Here is a 19,922-nt window from a genome sequence, read left to right as displayed (position 1 = left end):
ATGCAAAAATTAGCCAGGTATGGTGGTGCACACCTGTAGTTCCAGCTACTCAGGAGGGCTGAGGTGGAAGAATGGTTTCTGTCTGGGAGGTGGAAGCTGCAGTGAGCTGAGATCATGCCTTGCACTCCAGCCTGGGCAACAGAGTCAGACCCTGTCTCAAAAATATTAATTAAAAAGAAAAAATAAAAATAAAAATTTCTTACCTCCATTGTTACTTGAAAATTTGATAATCCTGATTTTTGATGTAGCATGGAAGGTAACACAAAAACAGAAATACGATCACTAATAGTAATAGTTACTTATTTAAAAACTGAAGTGATATTAGCCCATTGATCAGTTAAAAACAAATAAAACAAGTACAAAAATAGAGTAACCTTTAGAGGACTCAGGGCTTGCCTTGACACAATTAAAGCCAGATGGGAATGCAAGCAGCTAAAGCAATATACAAAGAACAAAGTTTGGAGGCATCTGCCTGACTTCAGAAGATTCTACGAGGCCATAATAAACAAAACAGCATGATATTGGCATAAAAACAGACACATAGACCAACTGAACAGAATAGAGAATTCAGAAGTAAATCCACATATTTACAGCCAACTGATTTTTTTTTTCTGTGTGAAATCTGCCACAAACAGCCAACTGATTTTTGACAAAGGTGACAACAACATACACTGGTGAAAGGACACTCTCAATAAACGGTGCTGGGAAATCTAGATACCCCTATGCAGAAGAATGAATCTAGACCCCTCTCTCACCACATACAAAAATCAACTAAAAATGAATTAAAGGCTTAAATGCAAGACCTGAAACTATAAAACTACTAGAAAAAAGCAGACAGAAAATGCTTCAGGACATTGGTCTAGGCAAAGATTTTATGCCTAAGACTTCAAAAGCATAGGCAACAAAAACAAAAACAGACAAAATAGGCTATATTAAACTAAGAAGAAAAGGAAACAATTAACAGAGTAAAGAGACAACCTGTAGAATGTGAGAAATTATTTCCAAACCATTCATCCAACAAGCGACTAATATCCAGAATATACAAGAAACTCAAGCAACTCAACAGCAAAAAACCAAATAATCCCATTAAAAAGTGGCAAAGGCTGGGTGTGGTGGCTCATGCCTGTAATCCCAGCACTTTGGGAGGCTGAGGCAGGCAGATCACAAAGTCAGGAGATCCATACCAGCATAGCCAACATGGTGAAACCCCATCCTATTAAAAACACAAAAAAATTAGCTAGGCGTGGTGGCATGTGCCTGTAGTCTCAGCTATTCTGGAGGCTGAGGCAGGAGAATTGCTTGAACCTGGGAGGCGGAGGTTGCAGTGAGCCAGGATCATGCCACTGCACTCCAGCCTGGGCGACAGAGTGAGACTCCATGTCAAAAAAAAAAAAAAAAAAAAAAAAGGAGGGGCAAAGACCACATGAATAGGCACATCTCAAAAGAAGACACACAAATAGCCAACAGGTATATGAAAATATGCTTAACAGCACTAATCATCAGATAAATGTAAATCAAAACCACAATGAACTGTCATCTCACTCCAGTTAGAATGGCTATGATCAAAAAGACAATAAATAAATAAATAAATAAATAAATAAATAAATAAATAAATAACAAATGCTGGCAAGGATGTGGAGAAAAGGGAACTCTTATATACTGTTGCTGGGAATGTAAATTAGTACAGCCATTATGGAAAACAGCATGAAGTTTCCTCAAAAAACTGAAAATAGAACTACTGTATAATCCAGCAATTCCACCACTGAGTATTTATCCAAAGGAAAGGAAATCAGTATATCAAAGGTATACCTGCTCCCGACATGTTTATTGCAGGACTATTCACAATAGCCAAGTTAGGCCGGGCGCGGTGGCTCACGCTTATAATCCCAGCACTTTGGGAGACCGAGGCAGGCGGATCACGAGGTCAGGAGATCGAGACCACGGTGAAACCCTGTCTCTACTGAAAATACAAAAAATTAGCCAGGCGTGGTGGCGGGCGCCTGTAGTCCCAGCTACTCGGAGAGGCTGAGGCAGGAGAATGGCGTGAACCTGGGAGGCGGAGCTTGCAGTGAGCCGAGATTGCGCCACTGTACTCCAGCCTGGGCGACAGAGCGAGACTCCGCCTCAAAAAAAAAAACAAAACAAAACCGATAGCCAAGTTATAGAATCAACCTAAGTATTCATCAACCAATGAGTGGATAAAGAAAATGTCGTATATATACACAGTGCGATACTATTCAGCCACAAAAAAGAATAAAATCCTATCACAGCAACATGGATGGAATTGGAGGTCATTATTTTAAGTGAGATAAGCTAGGCACAGAAAGAGAAATATTGCATGTTCTCATTCATATGGGGAAGCTAAAAAAATTGCTCTCATGGAAGTGGAGAGTAGAATGATGGTTACCAGGGGCTGGAAGGAAGTAGAGGAGGGAGCTTGGTTAATGGGTGCAAACGCACAGTCAGATAGAAAAAACAAGTTCTAGTGTCCAGTAGCACAATAGGGTAACTGTAATTAACAACAATTTATCTTACATTTCAAAATAGCTAGAAGGAGAATATTGAACGTTCTCAACGCAAAGAAATAATAAATGTTTGAGATGATGAACGTGCTAATTACCATGATCTGAGCACTATACATTATATGTCTTGAAACATCCCTATGTACCCCATGAATAAATACAATTATTGCTTGTCAATATAAAAAATCAAAATTTAAAACAAAACAAATAAAAAATAGCTAGAAGAGAAGATTCAAATATTCCCAACACAAAGAAATGATGAATGTTTGAGATGATGGATATGCTATTTACCCCATTTGATTATTACATTGTATGGATTATATGTATCAAGGTATCACATGTACTCCATAAATATGCACAATTATTACGTATCAATTTTTTAAAAAACTAGATGGGAATGTACCAGCTCTTCAGAGGAGACCAGAAGTTCCTAGACTGAGAGTGGGGTCACTGAGAGCTGAGCAAAGGAAACAAGAAACTACAAATAGAAGGGAAATGCTGCCCACCTGGGAGCAAAGAAAAGAAACTGCAATATTAAGTGAGTTTACTTGGAAAATGAAATTTTAAATTTATTAATTAATTTTTTGAGACAGAGTTTCGCTCTTGTTGCCCAGGCTGGAGTGCAATGGCTCAACCTTGGCTCACTGCAACCTCTGCCTCCCAGGTTCAAGCGATTCTCCTGCCTCAGTCTCCCAAGTAGCTGGAATTACAGGTGCTCACCACCATGCCCGGCTAATTTTTTAAAATATATTTTTAGTAGAGATGGGGTTTCACCATGCTGGCCAGGCTGGTCTGGAACTCCTGACCTCAAGTGACCCACCTGCCTCAGCCTCCCAAAGTGCTAGGATTACAGGTGTGAGCCACCATGCCTGGCAGAAAATCATAATTTTTTAAAGTGGAAAATTTTATAAGAATACTACAAATGTCGGCTTGGTGCAGTGGCTCATGCCTGTAATCCCAGCACTTTGGGAGGCCGAGGCAGGTGGATCACAAGGTCAGGAGTTCAAGACCAGTCTAGTCAATATTGTGAAACCCTGCCTTTGCAAAAAAATAAAAAACTTAGCCAGGTGTGGTGGTGCACACCTGTGGTCCTAGTTACATGGGAGGCTGAAGCAGGAGAAGTGCTTGAACCTGGGAGGCAGAGGGGTTGCAGTAAGCCTAGATCATGCCACTGCACTCCAGCTTGGGCAACACAGCGAGTCTCCTTCTCAAAAAAAAAAAAAAGAATTCTACAAATGTCATTTTGGGAGTCTGAGACAGGAGGATTGCTTCAGGCCAGGAGTTCAAGACCAGCCTGGGCAATAAAGAGAGACTCTGTCTCTACAAAAAAATCAAAAACTTAGCCAGGCGTGGTGGTGCACACCTGTGGTCCTAGCTACATGGGAGGCTGAAGCAGGAGGATCACTTGAACCCAGGAGGTCAAGGCTGCAGTGAGCCATGTTTGCACCACTGCACTCCAACCTAGTCAACAATGGGAACCTGTCTCAAAAAAAAAAAAAAATTGGTCCTAGCGTGGTGGTGTGGGCCTATAGCAAGGAGATTACTTGAGCCCAGGAGTTCAAGGCTGCAGTGAGCTATGATCACAGCACTGCACTCCAGCCTGGGCGACAGAGTAAGACCCTGTCTCTTAAAAAAAAAAAAGTTCTACAAATGTAAGATCTTTGTACTACATGAAATACTTGTGCTGCAACTAACCTGGTGTCCAGATACCAAATGAGTCTTCTGAGAGCCAAAGGCAGCCACCGGGGGGTCATAGGTGGGCATGTGGGAAATAGAAAAGGATGGGGACTGTGCGGAGGAGGCCAGAATTGCATTGTATTTCTTCTAAAAAATATTTCATAATTTAAAAAATTATGTAAATACTACCCAATCATTTTGGAAAACCCAGAAAATACAAACAGGGCAATAATAAGACTTTTTAAAAAATATCTGGCCCAGTGCGGTGGCTCACACCTGTAATCCCAACACTTTGGAAGGCCAAGGTGGGTGGATCACTTGAGGTCAGGAGTTGGAGACCAGCCTGGCCAACATGGTGAAACCCTGTCTCTACTGAAAATACAAAATGTAGCCGGCCGTGGTGGCACGCGCCTGTAGTCCCAGCTACTTGGGGGGCTGAGGCAGGACAATCACTTGAACCTGGGAGGCAGAGGTTGCAGTGAGCTGAGATTGCACTGCTGCATTCCAACACTTCAGCCTGGGCAACAAGAGTGAAACTCCATCTGAAAAAAAAAAAATATATATATATATATATATATATCCTTTAATTCTGCCCAGAGGCAAACACAGGAAACGTTTTGGTATGTACACTTTGTTTTGGTTTTTTTTTTTTTCCCATTTTTACAAATGTGAAAGGTCCAGGTATATATACTTCCATGAGTTTTTCTCTGTGTTGTGTGTTTCCAAAAGTGTGATTATGCTATTTATGCTGCTTTGTAACCTGCCTTTTTACTTCATAGTGCCTGGTGAACACCTTTATTTCCTTATGAATAAACAGTATCAAAGGATGGTTTTCAAGTTAAAATTCTGACCTTCATATACACATAGGGTGAGCATGTACATGTTTTTTAATGAAGGAACTGGGAGGATGGTAACACTGGTTCAATAGAGAAACAGAAATTTATATAGTCAGTGTGGAAAAATGTATTTAAGTGGGATTTCTAGGTTAGATATGAAACTGCTTAATATTCTACAAGGCAATGAAATTCTATCCTTTGGGGTTATCTTTTCTGCTGGACAGAAGTAATTTGCATCTCAACTGGACAAAATCAAAATCATTTGCAATTTATTCATATATAAATTCACATCTAATTTCATAAGAGTCTAGGCCCCTAAGTAAATGGTCAAATAAAAACATATATTTCTCCAGAGCAATGGTTCTCAACTAAAGGTGATTTTGCCTCCCAGAGGACATTTGGCAATGGCCAAAGACATGTTTGGTTGTCACCACTGGGGAGTTAGTGGCATCTGGTGGTAGAGGCCAGGGGTGCTGTTAAACATTGTACAATGCACAGGACAGCCTCCACAACAAAGAATTATCCAGCCCAGACTGGCAACCTCCACACCAGAGAATTATCCAACCCACACTGTCAGTGGTACCCACCTCTACCTGTTAGATGCTAGTAGCACCCCCACGGTTGTGAAAACCAAAATGTCTCCAGACATTGCCAAATGTCCCACAGGGAGGCAAAATTGCCCCCAGGTCAGATGCACTGCTTTAGAGTTGCACTTTACAAATCCATCGCCTCTAGTCACGTGTAGCTATTTTTATTTTTTATTTTATTTTTATTTACTTTTTAATGTCATAATGTTAATGAACACCAGGGATTCAGTCTAGGTCCTGTTGCTTGATGTACAGAAAGCCAATCACTGAGACAACAAGTATTGCAGGGAAGAAAGCTTTCTTCAGGTGACATCACTGGGAGAGACCGGAAATAAAACTCAAATCCATTCCTCCTCCCCGAGTAAAGTTAGGGGTTTACACATCATGGGAGGATAACAGGAGCAGCAAGGAAGAGGAGTTGGTCAACAGGCAGCAGGGGCATCCCACAGAAGAAACGTACATTTCTCAAGCTTCAGTTCTATGGACATCTGGCTTGTTGGAAAATTGGGCAGGCAACAACAAAAAAAATGTTTTTAATTAACCAAAATTGAAAATTTAGTTCCTAGCAATAGCCTTACTTCAAGTGTTCAGTAGCCAATTGTGGGCCAAGTGCAGTGTCTCACTCCTGTAATCCCGGCACTTTGGCAGGTCAAGTCAGGAGGATTGCATGAGGGCAAAAGTTTAAGACCAGCTTGGGCAACAGGGTGAGAGACCTCATCTCCACAAAATAAAATAAAATAAAAAACAACAACAAAATAGCCATGTTTGGCTAGTAGCTACTGTACTGGGTAGGGCAGGCAGAAAACATTTTTTTCTTTGTGGAAAATTCTGCTTGATGGTACTGCCTTAGAGAAATAATCATTTCATGGGTCTGTTAGACATTGGGACAATGTAATATTGAAAAAATATGCAGGCCAGGTGCAGTGGCTCATGCCTTTAATCCCAGGACTTTGGGAGGCTGAGGCATGCAGAACAGTTGAACTCAGGAGTTCGAGACCAGTCTAGGCAACATGGTGAAACCCCGTCTCTACAAAAAAAAAAAAAAAATCAGCCAGGCATGGTGATGGGCACCTGTAGTCCTAGCTACTCGGGAGGCTGAGGTGGGAGGATGGCTAGAGCCCAGGAGGTGAAGGTTGTAGTGAGCCAAGACCACACCACTGCACTCCAGCCTGGGCAAGAGAGCAAGACCCTGTCTCCAAAAAGATTTAAAAAACATATATAAAGAAAAGAAACAGAAAAAATGTGCAGCTATCCTTTTTCCTTATTTACAAGTTTTGGATAATTTTTCTTTTTTTTTTTTTCCACCAGCACTTTTATTTTTCCTTATGCACTCATGTGTTGTTGGGGCCTAATGTTCTCACATAACTGTAGGAAACCAAAATTTGTTGTCATCTCTTAAAAGAATTGAGAACTGCATACACACACACACACACACAAACCTTACATAAATTAAAGGGATGAATACATTTACAGGTGTAAATGCAAACCGTTTCCAACTCAAGGCAAGTAACAGCCATGGTATTCTGGCAGGAAAACATCAGCTAAGAAAGGATACTGGGTCCTGTGGCTTGGACTTTCCAACCCTGACAGACCAGCAGGACAGCAACAACTGGTTCAGGAGCCCTTGCCAGCCTCTAGAGAAATCCCAGAACACTCAGCCCTAACATATTAACATCCTGCACTGGTGGGAGACTGCTGGCCACGCAGGGCCACCAAGCCGTGGACTTGTCTTCCACAAGCACGTTCTTACCTCAGCCACAAAGTGACCAAGCCACATGTACTAAGGGATGAGATCCAAGATATGTACAGGATACTTAACAAATACCAAGGGAACAGTTAACTTGCATACGAGGTCAAAATCAGCAACAAGTTCTACAATCCAGTGCTGATATCAGATACAAGCTTCAAGGACGAATTTCTTTTTGAAGGCTTATTCCAGTTTCATGAGGCTAGCATGGGGTGTATGCATTTGCCAGGGGCAAATTTATTCTTCTGAATTAATCCACACAGAAAATGCTAGGCATCTGCTCGCAGTCCATTTAGAAGCATTTGCAGTAGATGATGGAGGGGCCCGACTCCTCGTACTCCTACTTGCTAATCCACATCTGCTGGAAGGTAGACAGGGAGGCCAGGTTGGAGCCGCCAATCCACACCATGTACTTGTGCTCAGGGGACTCGATGATTGTGATCTTCATGGTGCTGGGTGCCAGGGTGGTGATCTCCTGCATCCTGCCTGTGATGTCCAGGTACACGGTGGTGCCGCAGGACAGCACCATCTTGGCCTACAGGTATTTGTGGATGTCCACATCACACTTTACGATGGAACTGAAGGTGGTCTCATGGATGCTGCGAGTTCCATGCCCAGGAAAGAAAGCTGGAGAGTTGCCTCTGGGCACCAGACCCACTCACTGCAGATGGTGATGACCTGGCCGTCGGGTAGCTCATAGCTCTTCTCTAGGGACGAGGAGAACATGGCGGTGGCCAGCTCCTGCTTGAAGTCCGGGGTAACGTAGCACAGCTTCTCCTTCATGTCAGGCACGATCTCCCACTCAGCCGTGGGGGTGAAGCTGTAGCCACACTCGGTGAGGATCTTCATGAGGTAGTTGGTTAAGGGAGATGGGCACTGTGTGGGCGACCCTGTCTCCAGAGTCTGTGACAATGCCACTGATGTGCCCAGAGGACTAGACAGACAGCACAGCGTGGATGGCCACACACATGGCCAGGGTGTTGAAGGTCTCAAACATGATCCAAGTTATCTTCTCTCTGCTGGTCTTGGGGTTCGGGGGGCCTCAGTCAGCAGCACTGGGTGCTCCTCCAGGCCACACACAGCTCATTGTAGAAGGTGTGGTGCCAGATCTTCTCCATGTCATCCCGGTTGGTGACCATGCCCTGCTCGACGGGATACTTCAGGGTCAGGATGCTGCCATTGCTCTGGGCCTCGTCGCCCACATAGGAGTCCTTTTGGCCCATCCATGCCCACCATCATGACCTGGTGCCCGGGGCACCCGACAATGGAGGGGAACATGGTTCGGGGGGCATCGTTCCTAGCAAAGCTAGCTTTGCACCTGCCAGAGCCATTGTCAGTGATGAACACGATGATCTCTTCTTCCATCACCATCGTGGAGAAGCGGGTGGCTGAGCAGCAGGAGGACACGGTGTGTGGGCTAGTGGCAGCGAGTGAGTAATAGTTTCTTCTACAGGACCTTCGTCAAAGGCAGCATAGAGCTGCAAGGCTAGGTAGACTGTAAAGGCCATGACATCATGGACTGGAGCTTGGTTCTCTCATTATCCCTAGCACCTGCTGCAGGGACTGATACCTGGCAAGCACTCAATTATAAATATCTGCTAAGTGAATGAATGAATGAATGAATGGTGTGAAATTCAGTGGGTAGCAGGTCCCTTTGCAGTGACTTCCTTGGGTTGGCTGTCAGCAGTTATGCAATTGTCACACCTATCTCAGCAAGTTCTGAGGACCAAGTGGGGGATGACCAGCAACAGTGCCTATCCCAGGTTCTGACACCTGCTCAGGAGGCACTCAACAGGTGATTTTCCTTCCTTTCTTGAAATCATCAAAATGGTTCCCAGGCCTCTAATATTTCAAAAACCCTTACCAAGTCCATGTAAATAAAGAAAACTTCCCTTGTTCAGACAGCCTGTTAGTGGCAGAACTGGAACTAGAGACCCAGTGTCTAATCATCTTGCAGATGACTTTACCAGCAGTAACATTCCTTGTTGGTGACTACTGAGTCACTCTATGTAGGGCCAGCTGAGACAGAGGACAGTAACTGTGAGGAGGGAGTGGACACGCCAGGGACATTAATTCAGCGAAGTGCCAGGCACTGCTAATTCAGAGGCTAGTGTGGGCAGCTCACACGTATACATTTTTTGTTTTTTGAAACAGGGTCTCATTCTATCACCCAGGCTGGAGTGCAGTGGTGCAATCACAGCTCTCTGCAGCCTTAAACTCCTGGGCTCAAGTGATCCTCCCACTTCAGCCTCTGGAGTAGCTGGGACCACAGGCTTGCGCCACAATGCCTGGCTAATTTTTTGTATTTTTTGTAGAGACAGGATTTGCCACAATGTCCAGGCTGGTCTTGAACTCCTGGGCTCAAGTGATCTGCCCACCTTGGCTTCCCAAAGTGCTGGGAATACAGGCATGAGCCACCGTGCCTGGCCTCACATGTATACCTTTGATGACAACTCATGGACAATTACTTTTTCTTTTTTTGGGTCAGGGTCTCGCTCTGTCACCCAGGCTGCAGTGCAGTGGTATGATCCTAGCTCACTGCAGCCTCCAACTTCTGGGCTCAAGCGATCCTCCTGCCTCAGCCTGCTGAGTAGCTGGGACTACAGGCGTGCACCACCACACCTGGCTCCATGAACAATTCTGAGAGAGGTACAGGGCACATGAAGTACACAGCTGGCCCAAGGGTGCAGCATCTGCTGCGGCAGCAGGAAATGGAGGACAGTAGGCCAGGCCCCAGGGGTTGACCATCTTTTGGGTTTATATTTCTCATTCTTCCCACAATGAGTCCCTAAAGCTCACAGGAACTGTAAGTGGATCAGAGACTGTGTACTAGGAGAATGGCGATGATTAACGCCAATGTGAGTTATGGAAGCTTGCCCAGCTCTACAGTCCTCCAGGCCTGAGGAAAGCAAAGTCCCACAGAGTTTCTGGGAAGACTGAGGAGGCTCCCAGGGCTGGAGATGTGGTGTTGGAGGGACATGGCAGAGTGCTGTGGCCACATTGTGTATGTTATGTAAAAGGCTGAACCTGACTGTACAGGACCATGGGACTGTCTAAATGTTCTAGAAAATATTTATCTGAATGTGTTGTAGGAAGATTACATTATAAAAATTCGAAGTGGGAGGAACAGGAGTCTGGCAGAGCAGCTCTTTTTTTTTTTTTTTCTTTCAGATAGGGTCTCACTTTATGGCCCAGGCTGGAGTGTAGTGGTGCAATCATAGCTCACTGCAGTCTCGAACTCCTGGGCTCAAGCGATCTTCCCACCTTAGTCTCCTAAGTAGCTGGGACTACAGGCAAACACCACTGTGCTTGGCTAATTTCTAAACTTTTTGTAGAGCTATGGTCTCTTGATGCTGCCCAGGCTGGTCTCAAGATCCTGAAGTCAGGTGATCCTCCCATCTTGGCCTCCCAAAGTTCTGAGAATACAGGTGAGCCACTGTACCCAGCCTAACTCCTTTTTTTTTTTTTATTTGTCAGACCAATAATTGATGACAAGCTTATTTCCAACTTGTCTCAAGGGAAGAGGCTTCTAAGCAGTCTAATTCAAAAATTCCCTCTTGACAAAGATAATTTGAAGGAAAAAGGGATGGTTAGATAATCATTACTTCACTGCATTTTAAAAAATGACTGGTGAAGGAAGATTAGACTGGTTAAAGATCACCGGGCTCCTTCCAAGACTGACAATTGACTGAGGACGGCTCTCAGAAGGGCTCTTAAGCTCATTACATAAAGCTAATTATTCATTTTAGCAGCAATGGTAATTTATCACTGGAAAGAGTAATGATAACAGACCACAAAGCTCTGCTCTAGCTATGGTATTTATATTTATTTATATTTTTTAAAGACTTTAGTTTTATTTTTTGAGACAGGGTCTCACTCTGTCACCCAGGCTGGAGTGCAGTGGTGTGGTCTCGGCTCACTGAAGCCTCCACCTCCCACGCTCAAGTGATTCTCCCACCTCAGCCTCCCAAGTAGCTGGGACTACAGGCACACACCACCACACCCAGCTAATTTTTTTTTTGTAGAGATGAGGTCGCATTATGTTGCCCACACTGGTCTTGAAATCCTGGGCTTAAGCGATGCAGCCGCCATGGCCTCCCAAAGTGCTGGGATTACAGGTTTGAGCCATTGAACCTGGCCGAAGACTTTATTTTTTAAAGCAGTTTCAGGTTCACGGAAAAAGAGGGAAGTACAGAGATTTCCCACATACTCCCAGCCCCCACATACGCATAGCCTCCCCCATGATAACATCTTCCACCATGATGCATTTGTTACAACCATGAACCTACATTGACATGCCATTATCACCCCAAATCCGTAGTTTACATTAGAGTTTGCTCTAGGTGTTATACATTCTAGACGTTTGGAAAAATGTACAATGACATATATCCACCATTATATCACGTAAAGTATTTTCACTGCCCTAAAATTCCTCTGTGCTCGTCTAGTTAAGGTTTTTTTTGTTTGTTTGTTTTTGAGACAGTCTCGTTCGTCGCCCAGGCTGGAGGGCAGTGGCATGATCTCGGCTCACTGCAACCTCCACCTCCCAGGTTCAAGTGGTTCTCTTGCCTCAGCCTCCTGAGTAGCTGGGACTACAGGCATGTACCACCATGCTTGGCTAATTTTTGTATTTTTTGTAGAGACGGGGTTTCACCATGCTGGCCAGGCTGGTCTGGAACTCCTGACCTCAGGTGATCTGCCCGCCTCAGCCTCCCAAAGTGCTGGGATTACAGGCATGAGCCACCGCGCCCAGCCTGAGTTTTGAACCACTTTTTTCTTGCTCATCCCCACAGTGAGAGAAACAGGAGGAATCTGTTTCTATCTCATCTCAATTCTCGTCATCTTATTCCATCTAGATTTAATGCCCTACTCTTTCCTATGTGGTCTCTCCATTCATTCAAGAAATTGCATGACTATCTTGTGCCAGGCTCTGGGGTAGTGTTGGGGATACCGTGATGTGTGAAAATGGGCACTGTCTTGTCTTTATAGGTGCTAGTGTTCAGTTGGGGAGAAAGGCAATTGTATAACTGTTCACAAAGAAATTGAAAATTACGACTAATTTTGATATGTGCTTTGAAGCAAAGAAACAAGGTACCTGCTCTCTCAAGGGAGACCTGTCTCTTACTACAAAGTCCCTGTCTCTGCCTATGAAGACTGTTCACTAGTTCATAGGGTAGGGGCTGCGGTTTGTGCAAACCCCTGAGGCCCCATAGATGTTGGCTGAAAGAGCAAAATGAAGAGGTGAGGCTGGGGGCCGGGGTGAAACCCTGCAGCCCTAGTAAGATTTTGATCTTTATCCAAAGAGAAAGGGAAGCCACTGAAAAGTTTTTTGTTTTTTTTTTTTGGTTTTTTCTTTTGAGACGGAGTCTTGCTTTGTCACCCAGGCTGGAGACCAGTGGTGTGATCCGGACTCACTGCCTCCTGGGTTCAAGTGATTCTCCTGCCTCAGCCTTCTGAGTAGCTGGGATTACAGGCCCACGCCACCACACCCACCTAATTTTTGTATTTTTAATACATACGGGGTTTCACCATGTTGGCCAGGCCGGTCTTGAACTTAGGACCTCAGTGATCTACCCGCCTCAGCCTCCCAAAGTGCTGGGATTACAGGCGTGAGTCACCACGCCCAGCAGCCACTGAAAAGTTTTAAGCGAGAAAGTGAATACAATATAAGGAGAAAGGTGGAGGGATATTTTGAGATCACTCTAGCTGCTCAATGGATGGGGGACAGGCAGGGTGGAAAGGAGAGACCAGAAAGCCACGTGCTCAAGATAAAAGACGGTAGCCTAGGCCAGGCGTGGTGGATAACGCCTGTAATCCCAGCACTTTGGGAAGCCAAGACTGGTGGATCACCTGAGGTTAGGAGTTCGAGACCAGCCTGGCCAACATGGTGAAACCCCATCTCTACTAAAAATACAATTTAGCTGGGCGTGGTGGCATGCACCTGTAATCCCAGCTACTCAGGAGGCTGAGGCAGGATAATCACTTGAACCCAAAAGATGGAGGTTTCAGTGAGCCGAGATCATGCCATTGCACTCCAGCCTGAGCAACGAGAAAGAGACTCCATCTCAAAAAAAAACAAAAAACAAAAAAACAAAAAGACGGTTGCCTGGACTAGGTAGGTGACAGGCAGATCAATGGCCCGATAAGATATACAGGAAGTAAAACCCACCAACATATATTTAGTGGCTCCAAGGTTGATTTTTTTTCTTGAGACAGAGTCTCGCTCCATCACCCAAGCTGGAGTGCAGTGGCGTGATCTCGGCTCACTGCAACCTTCGCCTCCCAGGTTCAAGAGATTCTCCTGGCTCAGCCTCCAAGTAGCTGGGACTACAGGCACATGCCACCATGCCTGGCTAATTTTTGTATTTTTAGTAGAGATGGGGTTTCGCTATGCTGGCCAGGCTGGTCTTGAACTCCTGACCTCAGGTGATCCGCTCACCTTGGCTTCCCAAAGTGGTGGGATTACAGGTGTGGGCCACAGTGCCCAGCCCAAGATTGATCTTTGATAGGCCCAAATGCAACATGAGCTATACTTCTGTTACTCTCTAAAATTTGCCATAGTAATTAATGTTATTTCCCTTACTGGACAGTCAACTCTTTGACAATAGGGTTACCATGGAATGGAACTTTTCTCCAGTAAAATGTTGACCTGAGCCTGGGCACGGTGGCTCATACCTGTAATACTAGCACTTTGGGAGGCTGAGGCGGGCAGATCATTTGAGATCAAGAGTTCGAGACCAGCCTGACCAACATGGTAAAACCCGTCTCTCCTAAAAATACAAAAAAAAAAAAAAAAATAGCTGGGCATGGTGGCACATGCCTGTAATCTCAGCTACTTAGGAGGCTAAGGCAGGAGGATTGCTTGAACTCCAAGGCAGAGGTTACAATAAGCCGAGATCGCACCATTGTTCTCCAGCCTGGACAACAGAGTGAGACTCTGTTTCAGAAACAAAAAGAAAAAAAGAAAGTTGACCCAAAGCTATGCATATATTGAGTACTCACTCGTTACATGTCTAATTATAAAGACCACCTAAGATTCTCCTGTAGTTTTCCCTCTGCTTAGTATTTACCACAATTATAACCAAAGTTATCCATATAATTATATATTCAACAGATCTCTCCCTGGACTGTAAACTCCATAAGGACAGGGAGAGAGGACAGGAACCAAACTGTCTTGATTACTCTTTTATTCCAATGCCCAGCACTGTACCTAGTACTCAACAAGTATTTGCAAAAGGATCTCTTTGTTAAGTAAGTTTCCAAACATTTACATAGTGCTTATTATCTGCCAGTCTCTGTTCTTAGCACCTTAAACATATGAACACATTTAGTCTTCGTAACAACTCCATGAGGTATATTCTATTGATGTCCCAACTTCACTGATGAGGAAACTAAGGCAGGGAGATTAGGTTCTTAAGCGATTCTGTTTTATCAAATATAGACACACATTCGTTCCAAAACATTAACTAGTCTCTATGACAGGAGCTATGGGAGGTGCTGGGGACACAAAATAAAATCGTGGTTAATGCTTTTTGAGTATCTACTTATGTCAGGCTTGGTGTTAGGCACTTTACAGAACTTTATGAACTTTACAGAACTTACAATAACCTTGCAAGTTAGGTATCCTTAATCACATTTGATTATTTATAGTCAGTGTTACTAACTTATTGATTGCTTGATTGATTGATTGAGACAGGGTCTCGCTCTGTCGCCCAGGATGGAGTGCAGTAGCAAGATCACGGCTCACTGCAGCCTCAAACTCCTGGGGTCAAGTGATCCTCCGGCTTCAAGGTCCCAAGTAGCTGGGACTACACACACACGCCACTATGCCCAGATAATTTTTAATTTTTTTGGTGGGGAGGGCAGGGGGTGGAGTGTTTTCCTATGTTGCCCAAGATGGTCTCGAACTTCTGGCCTCAAGTGATCCTCTCGCCCGGGTCGGCGTTACTATTCTAGTCCAGCCTCCTACTTCCCCGGTAAACCCACAAGACTCCGCCCCTTTGCCGAAGCTGGCCCCGCCTATGCCCTCTTCCACGCCTGCGCGCTCCGCGCGCCAGCCCCCCCCCCCCCCCCCCCCCCCCCCCACGACCCGACCGACGACGCGCCGCGCGCCTGCGCACGGCTTCCCCATGTGTGCTCCAGCCGTCAGCCGGCCCAGCTGAGCAGCAGCAACGGACCTTGTTACCGGCGCGGCAGCCTCCACCGCCTGCTGTTGCCCTCCTCTCTTGGTGGTCTGCCGCACGGCGCACGTCGCCATGGGCAAGAGCCGGACGAAGCGCTTCAAGCGACCTCAGTTCTCCCCTACGGGCGACTGTCAGGCCGAGGCGGCTGCGGCGGCGAATGGGACCGGAGGCGAGGAGGACGACGGGCCGGCGGCGGAGCTGCTGGAAAAGGTGAAGCGAGGGCTCCGCCGGGCCGGGAGGTCGAGAAGAGGTTGCCCCGCGCGCGTGCGCACTGCGCTCCTTCTGACCCTTCTCGCTCTCATCCGCAGCTCCAGCACCCGAGCGCCGAGGTCCGCGAGTGCGCCTGCGCAGGGCTGGCCCGGCTGGTGCAGCAGCGGCCGGCACTCCCGGGCCTGGCGCGACGAGACGCCGTGCGCCGCCTGGGGCCGCTGCTGCTGGACCCCAGCCTGGCCGTCAGGGAGACTGCAGCCGGCGCGCTGAGGTGAGCCGGGAAGGGTCCGGGGTGGTGCCCACCGCTGGCCTCCCCAGCGTCTGGGCTGCGGGCGGTGGCAGCGGTCAGCCGGCGCCTTCTGTGTGCCACCAGGCACTGGCCCGGTCTCCCGTTTGCAGAGATTTGAAGCCAGTCTCCAGGCGCCGGAGAACCCCAGTATTCCCGAACCACACGCATCTCATCTGTCCACCTGGCTGCTTCACCTGCAGCGTCCACCTGCTCAGGCGTCCTGCCCTCACGCCTTGCGCACGTTTTACCCTCTCCAAAAGTCCTCCTTAGGGTCCCTTGCTTGGATGAACTCTTCAGTTCATGTGTCAGGAATCGTTCTAGATGCAGGGGATTTTGAGCAGCCAAGACCGTTGAGCGAGATCTGTTGACAGCCAAGATCCTTGTCTTGGCACAAGTCATGTTGATGGGGAGACAGACAGGAAGCTAGTAAAAAGGTAAAACATAATATTAAATAGTGAGAATTACTGTGGGAAAACGAGATGATGATGAGTTGGGGGTGGGAAGTTTGAATTGGGTGCTCTTGGGCCGGGCGCGGTGGCACACACCTGTAATCCCATTGCTTTGGGAGGCGAAGGAAGGAGGATCACTGGAGGCCAGGAGTCCAAGGCCAACCTGGGCAACATAGCAAGACCCCGTCTCTAGAAAAATCTTAAACAATTAGTCGGGCATGGTGGTGGGTGCCTGTAAGCCCAGCTACTCAGGAGGCTGAGGTGGGAGAATTGCTTGAGCCCAGGAGTTCGAGGCTGCAGTGAGCTATGATCACGCCACTGCACTCCGGCCTGGGTGATAGAACAAGACCCTGTCTCAAAAAAAAAAAAAGGTGCTCTTTAGATGACTTGTGAACGGAGATCTGCAGTGTGAGAGAGCCAGGAGGCATGGGAAAATAGGGGGAAGAGTATTCCCCACAAAGGGAGCAGCAGCAGCAAAGAAGCGAAGCAGCAGGTGGCTTGACGTGGTTAAAGAGCAGAGAGGGTAGGTAGGTGGCTGAGAAGAGCAGGGATGGGTAATTACAGGAGGTGAGGCTGGAGAGAGGGATGAGCTGTACGATGGTGTAGGGCTGAGGACTTACTCTAAGCAGGGAAGTGACATGCTTCCTTTTGTGAAGGCCGCTCTGCTGGTTGTGCAGAGAATGGACTGCAGAGGGGGCAAGAGTAGAGGTTAGTAGTTGTAGTTCTTACAGCTCTGTCTCTACTTGTTATTTATATTTCATTTACTGGTATAGCAAATATGTATAAAGTGCCAACTGTGTGCCAGACACTGAGCTAGGCTGTGGGCATGGGGTAATGAGCAAGGCAATGTCTCTCCTTAAGAAATCTTGAAGTCTATTGAGGGAGACAAGCATTAACCAAACAGTTACATAAGTGTATGATTACAATGAATGGTAATGACAAAGGGTGCTACAAGAGGGTACAAAGGGTTCAGGGAAGAAGACTGAGTGAGTGGTGCTTGAGGTGAGCTCGGAGGGATGAATGGGCATTCACCACTTGATGGAGGGGAGATAGACGCTCTTCTTCCTTTAGGGAGGAAACAGCATGTGGAAAGCCCTTCCCTTCCTCCCACAGCGTACACAGGCTGCGGGATCCTGGCACATTGTGAGGGCATCTTCTGACTATCTCCATATCCTTAGGGACTAGCATAGTGCTGTGTACTCGGAAGTCATGTCTTTCCAATTAAAATTTACCCAGGGCTGCTTTAGGGGGTGTCATTTTCAGTAGCCCCACCTTGCTGCCCTTGCAGTTCGCTTTTTCTTTTTTTTTTTTAGAAACAGGGTCTCCCTATGTTGCCCAGGCTGGTCTTGAACTCCTGAGCTCAAGTGATCCTCCCACCTAAGCCTCCCAAAGTGCTGGGATTACAGGTGTGAGCCACAGCACCTAGCCCTGCCCTTGTAGTCTTGATTCCAAGAAAAGGTTCCTTCATACATGATGTGATTTATTCACATGAGAAAAGTCTCCCCTGTCCCCTTCTTGTAGCCATGCACCTGTATACTGTCTCAGACCTCAGAACTAAGTTGTTATATGACAGTGTCATCTGTTTATATCTTGTAGAACATGGATCAGAACAGATGGAAATCTCTGGATTAGTTCTGCAGCTTATGACAGAAACAATAAGCTATTTCCTCTGGGAAACCTTAAATATGGCCAAAAATAGAAATAAATGTGAGAGGGTAGAAGTGTTCTGTGACATGTGATGTGAAAGTAAAACATGTTTTGAACTTCTTGTGTAGAAATCTCAGTGCTTGTGGAGGTTTTGAAGTTTGTGATGACATGGTGACTAAGGATATCATGACCCCTCTGGTTGCGCTGCTAAAAGAGGTATGCAGTTTTTACAGTATCTCGATGGTAGCTTTTGGGATGCAAACTTAGACTTTTTTTAGTACTTTGGTGTTAGTGACTTTGTCTTCTATCTAAACATCTTATGGAAATTTCATTCCTTTTCCTGGAAACACCAATCTACTCTCATTATTGATACTAATCTCTATTATTTTGTAGCTTTATTTTTATGATAGTTGGAAAAGACCTTCCTAAAACTGTACAGACTCGCTCCTTTAGATGTTAAACTTCTTACAATAAAAATAATTAGTATTTAGTCATTGCTTATTTATGTGCCAAGTATTGTTTTCATGTTTTGGATATTATATAATTTAATCCTCACAGTATCCTATGAGGCAGGTATTATTCCCATTTTACAGATGACAAAGCCGAGGCACAGACATTAGGAACTTGTGAAGATTACAGTAAGTTCTCATGTTTGATCTCATTCCAGTCTTATTGCATGACACAGTTAAGAGGTTAAGGAGCTCTCTCTCTGGAGTGCCTCTGGTCCACTATTCTGTACTGATGGGTAATTTTCACTTAAGGCTACATAAAGAATATCCAGTTTTTATGAGAGGCATCAGTCATTTTAGAGCAGTGATTCTCAACTGGGTATGATCTTGCTTCACAGGGCATAACTGGCAATGTCTAGAGACATTGGTTGTTACAGAGCTTGTGGGGTAAAGGTTGCCACTGGCTTCCAGTGGGTAGAGGCCAGGGATGCTGCTAAACATCCCCAAATGCACATGATAGCCCTTCCTTCCTCAACAAAGAATTTTCTGGTGGAGAATTTCAGTAGTATCTGGATTGAGAAGCCCTGCTTTAGAGGGTATCCTGGGCGATACTAGAGGGGCTTAAGAGTACCAGCTTTGGAGCCAAATGCTAGGGCCTGAATCCCAGCTTCACCACATGCTAATCTAACACCTTCAGCAGCCTCCCTGTACCTCACTTTCCCATTTGCAGCTGGAGATTGGGGATAATAATAGTTCACCTACCTGATAGGTTTATTGTGAGGATTAAATGACTTGATACATGTAAAATGCTTAGAATAGTACTTTAGAAGGTGCTATGTAATTAAAAAAAACAGAAGGTGCTAGGTAGAAGCTCTTATTTCATCTTTTGTTGCCTTCTTACTGTGTTTTATTACATTTATTAGGTAAAATACTTCGTATTGATTTTGTACTATTGCTTGTAAGGATTTGATTGGCTTGTTAACCATGGTAATTTCTGATGTCTAGCCTTTGTGTTTCATCACCATCATTACCCTATTTGTTTAATTCTTCTTAGGAACCAGGGTGCTAATCATGATATTTGGTTACAGTGTAGTGCTGGACTGGATTCAAATGAGATGTCTCCACAGGAGAAAAAAGATCAGAACAGAAATTCTATTGAGAATATAGCCAATGAGGCTGTGAACGTGCTGTGGAATATATGGTAAGATGCCTACCAAACACAGTCTCCTGCTATAGCAGTACCCAGGCCGCTATTCTCTGTTATACTGTGTGGGAATCTGTGTTCCCCTTGGTAGGCCTGTTAATCTGGGATGTTAAGACTTGGTA

The 19,922-nt window shown here is 45.6% G+C and overlaps 1 protein-coding gene and 1 pseudogene across 3 annotated transcripts in view; one reads left to right on the top strand and one right to left on the bottom strand.

The window, feature by feature from the left end:
• Window positions 1-7,661: 7,661 nt before the first annotated feature.
• LOC100586038 lies at window positions 7,662-8,734 on the bottom strand (annotated as a pseudogene).
• Window positions 8,735-15,435: 6,701 nt separating this feature from the next.
• HEATR3 (HEAT repeat containing 3) overlaps window positions 15,436-19,922 on the top strand; it is a 41,889-nt gene continuing 37,402 nt past the window's right edge. For 2 of the 3 annotated variants that reach the window (XM_004087362.3, XM_030797318.1), the window contains exons 1-4: window positions 15,436-15,762; window positions 15,861-16,033; window positions 18,276-18,363; window positions 19,685-19,797. In XM_004087362.3, coding sequence (XP_004087410.2) covers window positions 15,625-15,762; window positions 15,861-16,033; window positions 18,276-18,363; window positions 19,685-19,797 — 512 coding nt within the window. In that variant the 5' untranslated portion in view covers window positions 15,436-15,624. The remainder of the gene's footprint in view (window positions 15,763-15,860; window positions 16,034-18,275; window positions 18,364-19,684; window positions 19,798-19,922) is intronic. The other variant, XM_030797329.1, reaches the window with a different exon arrangement.

The sequence above is a fragment of the Nomascus leucogenys genome, chromosome 2, assembly GCF_006542625.1.
Source record: "Nomascus leucogenys isolate Asia chromosome 2, Asia_NLE_v1, whole genome shotgun sequence".
In the NCBI taxonomy this organism is placed as follows: domain Eukaryota; kingdom Metazoa; phylum Chordata; class Mammalia; order Primates; family Hylobatidae; genus Nomascus; species Nomascus leucogenys.
The sequence above is the reverse complement of the archived record's forward strand: the minus strand, read 5'-3'. Positions and strand labels throughout refer to the sequence as shown.